Raw genomic sequence first — 10,051 nt, 5'->3', positions numbered from 1 at the left:
CTGGTTAGCAGTCAATTGCCTTAGGCACTAAACTCTAGCATATTGTTATATGGAAAACAACTGCAGGTCTCCAGAGGGAGACAGGAGGAATCCTATGGGTGACAGTTTACCATACCCAATAAACTGTGCCCTCAGATTCCTAAGCAAGGATTCCTTTGGATTCTCTGAATCTGATGCTTGATAATCTTCTAGTAGTTCTGCATCTATGTGATGTTATTATAGAAAAAATAATAATATATGTAGATCGTGTTGGCATATTCTGATAGAACATCAAAATCAAGCCAGACACTGTAGCAACTAGGGCTGTTGCTCATCCCCTATTTTGACATCTTAAAAAGCTGGGCTCTATCATGTGTCGGCAACAGTGTGGTTTGCAGCTCCTTCAACACCTGTCATGTTGCTAGGAGATTTCTTTCCCCACAATAGAGTATTGTAATGTACTTGGCAAGAAGGGCCCATAATGTCATCATACATTTACAGCCCATTTGTCTGATTTATAAGTCCAAATGGCCATTTAAAAATTCCTAACCAGGCTTTGTCAGGCAAGCTCACTCTTTTATCATCTACAAATCAAACTGTTATGTTTAAAGCTGTAAATACCAAGTGATTTCTCAGCCTTAGAGCAGGGGTCCACAGACTCACCAATCGAATCACATAGATGGGGTATTTATAAGCAGCATAACCTGAAATATACCTGCTCTTGCTTTCTTCAGCAGGACTTAGCTTTTCAAATAACATTGCAGGTCTATCTCCCAAACATAAACAAGATGTCAATGCAATCAGTTTTGGATTACCTCTACACCAAGCAATTGTCACCTAACTTGGACCTGGACTCGCTGGAGTTAATTGCCTTGGCAAACAGACTTTGCCTGCCACACTTGGTTGCACTTGCAGGTAAGCTTTATGACTCAGAGCCACGCAGTGCCTGACTGTCATATTTATCAAAATTACATTTAAACAAAAAAAATTGGGTTTCCATGGGATGAGAAAATAACAAGTTTTTGTTTTGTTTTCTTTTTGATCCAAAATAGGATTCTTTTGTTTAGGGTGATGTGAACTGATGGAATGTATAAGACAGCCCAATTCAATTCAGCACATACTTCTTAAGCACTTACTTTGTAGTAGTCTCTGTTAAGTGATGCAAATATAAATATGAGTAATGCATGACCCCTGTCCTCAAGGACGTACACTGTGTGCATGCAGAATTATTTGTGGACCACAGGAATTTGAAATAAAACTATTCTGTCAATGTTATCACATAATGTGTGGTCAGTGGCAGTATTTAAGAAAAAGGCAATGGAATGCATTGGTTAAAAGCATATATAGACTGCACAGCCAGATTGCCTGGGTTCAAATCCTTACTCCCCCATTCACTAGCTGGGTGATTTTATAATTTATTTAACCATTCTGTGTCTCAGCTTTCTCTTTCTTTAAAATGGGGATAGTATTACTTAACATTGGGCTCTTAAGAAGATTAAATGAGTTAAAATTTATAAAGTCCTTAGAACACTGTCTGGCACATAGTAAGCATTATGTAAGTGGTTTTCTTAAAGCTATTTTTAAAGATGTTCTGACATTGTTAAGTTCATTTTGGGAAAAATGAAAAAAGGGAGACAGCTTAATTTGCCAAAATCTAGATTTGTTCATTTGGTAAACTAAAGCAGGTTTATAAAAGATATGTGTATTAAAGTACTTTTGAATTTAAATCTTCAGTTTCATTCTCCAGAGGTGTCAATTGGCAACCTGGGTTTTTATTTAGTAGACTCCTCTTAACCAGGATGGCAGAGACAGTGTCTGTCTTATTCATTAGTTTATCCCCTGCACATGGAAAAGTGCCTGAACATATTAAATCTCTTTTAAAAAATAATAATAATAATAATTGAATTAATGAAAAAGAATAAATGAACAAACCAACCAGCCATATCTGTATTTGACTTTATGGCACTATCTTTACAAAAAATATTTCTCTGAACCCCGTTTCTCCTACACACCTTTTTACTTAAATATTAAGTTTGATTATAAAAGCATAGCCAAGCCAAGCTCACTGCCATCAAGTCGGATCTGACTCATAGCGACCCCTCCTTGGATTTCCGATGTGGTATCTCTACAGAGTAGATTACCCAACGTTCTTTCGAGGAGTGGCTAGTGGATTTGAACCGCCAGCCTTCTGGTTAGCAGTCAATTGCTTTAGGCACTAGGACTGATTTTTCCATGAAATTTTTTTTGAACTAATCCTATAGAAAGCTTTTTTTGTAAACTACCGAGCTCTACATATATTAGTGTTATTAAGTGATGTTGTTACTATTGTGTTTATTTAATATACAGCTTCCCTAAATAGTTCTCTAGGATTTGTTGTGTTTGGTGTATTTAGAACATGTTTTTTTTTTGTCATTGAGTACCGTAGCGTCATTCTCAACTCATATCAACCCCACGTGACAGAGTAGAACTGTCCCATAGGGTTGTCTTGGCTATAATCTTTATGGAAACAGATCTCTATATCTTCCTCCCCTCGAGAGTTTGAAAATCAGTTTCTGGGGTGAAAATTCTCTGCAAGTTGAAGTGTTAAGTGAATATCAAGAGGTGTTGCAAAGTAGGAGACCTAACCCCTCTTGATCACAGTACCTAGTATACAGCCTTGGTGGTCAACAACAGCCTGGGACTGGTGGTACAACAACAGACACATAAACCAATGGAATAGAATTGAGAACCTATGCACAGCTGATCTTTGACAAATGGTCAAAATCCATCATATGGGGAAGAGAGAGTCTCTTTAATAGATAGTACTGGAAAAACTGAATTTGCATTTGCAGAAAAATAAAACAGGATCCATACCTCACACCAAGGAGCTCTGGTAGCATAGTGCCTAAGGCACTTGACTGCTAACCAGAAGGCTGGCGGTTCAAACCCACCAGCCACTCCTCGGAAGGAAGGTTGGGCAATCCTACTTCCGTAGTGATACTGCCTCGGAAACCCAAAGAGGGGTCGCTATGAGTCAGGGCCGACTCGACGGCAAATAACAACAACAACAACAACCTCACACCATACTCAAAAATTAACTCAAAATAGATCAAAAACCTAAACGTGCAACCTAAAACTAAAGTTCATGGAAGAAAACCTAGGGAAAAACCTAGGGGCTCTAATTTATGGCAAAAATAGACTATCAAACATAACTTAAAATGTACAAACAGCAGAACATAAATAACTGGGACCTCCTCAAAATTAAATACTTATGGGCTTCAAAAGACTTTACCAGAAGAGTGAAAAGTAAACCTAAAGACTGGGAAAAAAATTTTGGCACCGACATATCTGACAAGGATCTGATCTCTAAAATTTATTTTAAAAAACTTCATCACCTCAACACCAAAAAGACAAATGATTTAATTTAAAATGGGCAAAACACATGAACAGACACTTCACCAAAGAAGACATTTAGGCAACCAACAAACATATGAAAAGATTCTCATGATCATTAGCCATTGGAGAAGTGCAAACCAAAACTACAAAGAATTAACATCTCACCTTGGTAATAATTGCACGGATAAAAAAAAAAAAGAAAACAGAACAACAAATGCTGATGAGTCTATGGGGAAACTGGAATGCTTATACACTGCTGATGGGACTGCAAAATGGTATAACCACTATGGAAAATGGTATGGTGCTACCTTAAAAATCTCTCACTGCCATCAAGTCGATCCAACTCATAGCAACCCCTCCTTGGGTTTCTGAGGCAATATCACTATGGAAGTAGATTGTCCGGCCTTCCTTCTGAGGAGTGGCTGTGGGTTTAAACCACCAGTCTTCTGGTTAGCAGTCAAGTGCCTTAGGCACTACACCACCAGAGCTCCAGAAATAGCAATACCATACTGTACAGCAATCCCACTCCTAAGTATATATCTTAGAGAAATAAGTACTATTACATGAATAGACGTATCCACATCCATGTTCATTGCAGCATTATTCATAATAGCAAACAGATAGAAGCAACCAGAGTGTCCATCAACAGATAAATGGATAAACTGTGATGCATACAATACATCCAATGGAATACTACACAACAATAAAGAATAATGATGAATTCACAAAACATCTCACGTCATGAATGAATCTGGAGGACATTATGCTGAGTGAAATAAGTCAGTCACAAAAGGACAAATATTTTATGAGATCACTATTATAAAAAATAAAGAATAGGTTTACACACAGAAAGAAATACTCTTTAATGGCTACCAGGGATGGGAAATAAAGGGAATCACTAATTAGATAGTATACAAGTGTTGATTCTTGTAAAGGAAAAGGCAATACACAAAATGTGGCAGTCAGCACAATGTAAGTCAATGGAAGATGCTGAGAGGTACACAGAATAAAGGACAACTACAGTAAATGCTATAACATACAATCCTGTAACAACAGTAATAAACAATAATTTGTAAGTAGATACATAGGTATCAATGTATGCTAAATAAATGAGGGGTGTCATACAAGAGTGCACCCACATACATATATGGGTATAGTTGTGGATATTTCTACATATATATTTAAATGCTGCATATATATTCATGTATATAATAGAACACATGGGGGCATTATAGAAAGTGCTTAGACAGCAGGACTGAACTACTAGACTTGAAGATTAGAACTATATTCTCTGAGACATCTACAACAAATGTCAAAACACAATTCATAAAGACAATGTTCTATACACCTAGTCTGATAAGTAGCTTCTGAGGTCTTAAAATCTTATGAGCAGCCATATAAGAAGCAACTATTGATCTTTTCCTGCCTGTAGCAAAGGCAAATGAAGAAAACTGAAGGCTCGAGGAAGTGATTAATCTGAAGGATTGTTGACCTACATGAACCTTCTGTAACCTGAGACCCGGAGAACTAGAAAGTGCCTGGCTGCCACTACCTTCTATTCTGATGACCATAAAGAAGGCCCAAGAAGGCCCTGGTTAGAATATGTAAAGGAATGTTGAACAAATTCAAATAAAAATTTTTTAAAAAATTACTAGTTTGAAAGTGACTGGAAGAATCCCCAAAACTATTGCCTGAAAACAACCTTCTAACTTGAAACTGATGACACTGCCAGAGGCTACTTTTTAGCCAAACAATAGACAAGACTATAAAATAAACAATAACAATGTGCTCCTTAGAACAATCAACAATATGAGATCAAAAGGGACGTTTGCCCAAAACCAAAGACTAGAAGGCAAAGAGGTACAAGGAAACCAACCTAATGGAAACAGGGAATCCAGGGAGGAAATGGGAGGAATGCTGAGACATTGCAGGGATTGCAATTAATATTATGGAACAATTTGTGTTATGAATTCTTGATTGGAAAACTAATTTACTATGTAAATTTTCAACTAGAGCACTGTAAAATTTTTTTAAAATGTGTAAAACCTGTACAGTGAAAACCACAAAATATGGCAAAGAGAAATTAAAGAAAATTTAATAATTGGAGAGATAAGCCGGGAAAAAAAGAGAAAGTTATGTTATAGTTACTTAAAATTAAAGAGCCCAGGCGACTTTTCTGGGAAATTGAATGCCAAATGGTTCTGTATTCGTCAGTCCAGCTGAGGAATTGTGCCAAGACCAGACACTATTGACCAGATATACTAACAAGTATATAAAGTCAGAGCAGGAAATCCATGTTGATTTGGACAATATAGTAGGTTAGAAGAACAGAAGTAGTGCAAGAGGGTTAAAAAAATCAATAAATAAATACACCAACATCAAGGACCTAGAAATACTGAACCACGACTTTACTCACACAGGTCAATCCCAGATGCAGACAGCTCACGGGAAGACAGGAGACAGCTTGGTCCCAGGACCACAGTTAAATTCACTTTGGAAGCTTTGAACACAAGCTCCCAAGCAGAAAATGTTCATCCACACTGGACTTTTGTTACTTCTGGCTGAAAATTATCCTAATGGAGGAATATTATGGCATCTTTTAACCGCTGTTGAAACAGACATATACATTCATGTTTTTAAGTCCCCAACTAGACTCGTTCCTCTATTACTCAACCTCTCCAGTGTCAGGGATTATTGAGATTTGGACAAATGTGAGTAGAAAACTGCCAGACAGGAAGATGCTTGAAAGCCCAGAGGATTCTAGGAAGGTGCCTAGAGCAGCACTGTCCAATCAAACTTCCCTCAATGATGGATATTCTGCACTATCCAATAGGGTAGCCACATGAAGCTATTCAGTTCTTGAAATGTGGCTAATTGGCTAATGTGAGGAAGAACTTTTACTTCTTTTTAAAATTAATTTAAGTTTAAATAGCAACGGTTACCATGCTGGACTCTGCAGGTCTGGAGGAGTCTGGCTATTTTAGAAGTTTGAACAAGCGTCCCCAAAGTACTCAGTGCAATGGCTGGAGACTAGAACTCTGTATATTGAAAGCTGCACATCAGAACAAGTCCTGATTAAATTCAGATAGCTGCCTACATCTGGGATCCATGTTCCATCCCGTGTTAGGTGGTCCCAGACCAGACTCTCCAGGTAAGATGCCTGGCTTTCAGGGTACTGTTTAACTTTCCCCTGCTTCTCTCTTCCTCAGAGCAGCATGCTGTACAGGAACTGACCAAGGCTGCGATGAGTGGCGTGAGCATTGATGGGGAAGTGCTCTCTTATTTGGAATTAGCCCAGGTTTGTAACAATTTGCTTTTCACCTTTTAAGTGTTTTCAACCAGTTGCTTCAATGCTGATAAAACATTCCTCTGTTGCATCTGTCTAAATAAAGATGTCACCACTGAGTCACAGAGGCCCCCTGTGTACACTGAGAAGATCTGAGAGTTTTACGTTTCAAGCACCATTCACCCCGCTGGGCTTCGTTTGAAAAAACAAGGTCCCCACCCCCACACATCCCCGTCATCCCCTGAGGCACCAGCTTCACATGTGGGAGAACCACTTAGGGCTTATTAGGGGGAGGTTTTGTCTCTCCTTTGAATTTCTTCTTGAATTTTTGGACATGTATTTGCCAAGGCCAGGCAGTTTTTAGAGTTCCATGAAGGTCTGCAGTGCCCACACATCTCACAGCAGCTTTCCTGGCATTTTCTAAGATCAGTGGTTGGTAATATTGATGTTGTGATTCCATGATCCTAATACATACACTTGCACCCTTCTTCCAGAGAGGCCAGAGACCCGATTTAGCTTCAGCACTGAATAACTTACTCCAAGTACAAAGCTAAAACCTGACTTAGTTTCCTCATCTGTAAGACATGGGGAGAATAATTCACACCCTACCATCCTTACTGGTTATTTTGAGAACCAAGTAAGAGAAAATGTTCAGAACAGATCACTGAAGAGTCAAAAGGCCTCTTGTAATGGACAGAACAAATATAAGACTCCTGAGTCTCTGGCTTAGACTTACAGACAAATGAGTTTACATTCCAACAGCTATGAACAAACTCTTCAGTTTTTTTTCTTCTGCTTATTGGATTTGTCTTTCTTTACATCCTCTCTATCAGTGCAGTGGTTTAGTAAAACTTAGGTCAGGCATTTTAAGTGGATGTTTCTCAATCAAGGGAGGGGAGGTAGTTTTAGGGAGAGGAAAAGGCATATAACAGATGTTACCCAGGTCATTCCAACTCTGGCCATAGGAGATGGCTCAGATTCAAAAGGGGCGGAAGAGGAATAGGACTTTACTGCAGTCTGTTCCTTCTGACTTAACATTCACCAAATATTTGCTATTGTTCTCTCTCAAGTGCCAGGCACTGACTGCCCTAGACACAAGACGTGTAGATATGAACAATAGAGTCTCTGCCCTCAGGGTGATCAGAGGCCAGAGGGAGAAATAGATGAGTGACAATTATTAAAGTCTAGTGTGATAAACAGTCTAATAGAGGTTACAGTTAAAACTGGGGACAAACCTCTATTGCAGTAGGATCAGCAAGTCCCCGTCAAAACTGATTGTCCACATTTAGAATTTGGCAAATTTTGAAACAAGCCCAGGAGGCAGTCTACAACTGTCTTTGGTGTTTGGGATTGTGATTTTGGAAGTCTTTTTAATCAGTTGCTGAGGACTTTGACTTTTGTTTAAGCCATCCTCTGTGGAGATACGGGCCCCAGAGGGAAGCACATTATAGTTTCCATGATTTTGCCAGAGCAAGGAAGTATCAAGGGCAAAAGACAACAGAATAATGTATGAGAAGGGCAAGGATGCAAGGAGTGAGGGGCATTTGTGCCAAATTTGGTGAGGAATATGAGTCTGCCTGTTGATGTTTGAGCACCAGGTCTTTTTTAGTCACAGCTACCTCAGCTGCTACCTCCCTAAGTATTTCTCTGCTCAGAAAGGAGGCATACAAGTGTTGGATCCCTCCCAACCTGCCCACACAGCCTGCTCATCTTATATAACCAAAAGGACAGGTATAAGACAGTCACACACTTCACAGTCTCTTCTTTCAGATCTTTGGCCCTAGCAGCTGAACTCTGACATGTGACAGGGAGTATTCCATTCCTGAGGCTTCCTTAAACAGAGATGACATGGCTGCTGTCTGCTGTTGGCTGGTGCCTTCCAGAGGCCACCCACTACACTTATCATCAGAGGGCCAGGTGGTGGGGGAGGGTAGGAGTGCTTTACACTCCTGATCTGATACAGTGATTAATTTTGGTGCACCTGTTGTGGGGTAAAAGAGTGTGCCAAATGCTATACTTAGCTGACACCAGCAGTCATGGCCAAAGTGAAAAACATTGTGGTCAAAACAAGAGGCTTATTGAATTAGTTATACAGACCTTTGTTTCTTTACACCCCTACAATGGCTTCCTGTGTCTTTGTAACCCCACTTTAGAAAATAGAGCCTGATCCCCTTTTGGTCACTCCCCTGCAGTTTCACAATGCTCACCAACTGGCCGCCTGGTGTTTGCACCACATCTGCACCAACTACAACAGTGTTTGTTCCAAGTTCCGCAAGGAAATCAAATCACAATCTTCAGGTAAGACTATTATGACCCCCATTTGTCTAGCTTTCCTCATGTCTGCCTGAGATGTTCCCTTTCCGTGTCTTTGAGAAGGAGTGTGAGCTGCAGGAAGTTCACAGAGAATTCTTTGTGACTGGCTGGCAGGCATATAGTCAAGTGACATGCCCCTAGGGATTGTCCATTAGGCATTCTCTTTGGAGAACTTCACACTTGGGTGATTTGGATGGGCTGAGTTTCAAGATGCCCTGCTTCAAAGCATTCTGAGATCATTGGCTCATCCTTGTCCAGGGAAGCATGGTTAAGAGAAAGCTTAGACTCTAAATTCAGGTGGCCCCTGTTCAGGTTCTCTGTGCCCAACTGCATGACTTTAGGCAAGTGATTCTTCCTATTAAACCTTCCGTGTCTCAATCTGCAAATCATAGTACCTGTCAAGTGGTTGAGTGGACCCATAAGATAATAGTATATGAGAATCATCAAGTACAGAGCATAGCATGTAGAAGCAATTAATGAACAGTAGGCATTATCTACAGTATCTTTCTGTCACTAGACAACCAGGAATACTTTGAGCGACACCGCTGGCCCCCTGTGTGGTATCTGAAGGAAGAAGACCATTACCAGCGTGTGAAAAGGGAACGAGAGAAGGAAGCTATTGCACTAAATAAACATCACTCCAGACGCAAGTGGTGCTTCTGGCATTCATCGCCAGCAGTTGCCTGAGGAGGAAGAGAAGAAGGAAAGAAAGGAAATCAGTAATCTGATGCGCCACTTTTAAAAGCACTACTGTAAAATTAGTCTTATTATTAGAGATAAGATGTAGTTCAGGTTTCAGGCACTGATCTTCCTCCACTTTTGTGCATTTATCTTTGTTAGGATCAAAGCACAAGCTCACCATCAATGAGCCTGGACAAAAAGGGAAGCTGACGCTCACTGCATTCCTTAAACTAATATGTATATTTTTTTGTTAGGAGGCTTAATAAACTTTAGTCTGTTATTTCCTTTCTTTTTATACAAAGAAAAAAAGAAGCTTTCATGTTTAAAATTCCAAATTGGGAAATATTTTTATATGGTCTCTTGTATTTTGTTGAAATGAAAATACTGTGTATTACCTTATTTTACAGGCTACAAATT

General features: G+C 39.5%; 1 protein-coding gene across 1 annotated transcript in view; it reads left to right on the top strand.

The window, feature by feature from the left end:
- The window catches only part of RHOBTB1 (Rho related BTB domain containing 1), a 53,409-nt gene extending 43,769 nt beyond the window's left edge, over positions 1 to 9,640 (top strand). Inside the window, exons 6-9 of the mRNA XM_007958954.2 lie at positions 744 to 894; positions 6,564 to 6,652; positions 8,833 to 8,938; positions 9,471 to 9,640. Coding sequence (XP_007957145.1) covers positions 744 to 894; positions 6,564 to 6,652; positions 8,833 to 8,938; positions 9,471 to 9,640 — 516 coding nt within the window. The remainder of the gene's footprint in view (positions 1 to 743; positions 895 to 6,563; positions 6,653 to 8,832; positions 8,939 to 9,470) is intronic.
- Positions 9,641 to 10,051: the final 411 nt, after the last annotated feature.

Source organism: Orycteropus afer, unplaced genomic scaffold (assembly GCF_000298275.1).
Source record: "Orycteropus afer afer isolate SDZICR_OR568_19922 unplaced genomic scaffold, OryAfe1.0 scaffold00016, whole genome shotgun sequence".
Taxonomy (NCBI): Eukaryota; Metazoa; Chordata; class Mammalia; order Tubulidentata; family Orycteropodidae; genus Orycteropus; species Orycteropus afer.
This window is presented reverse-complemented; position numbering and strand designations above follow the sequence as displayed.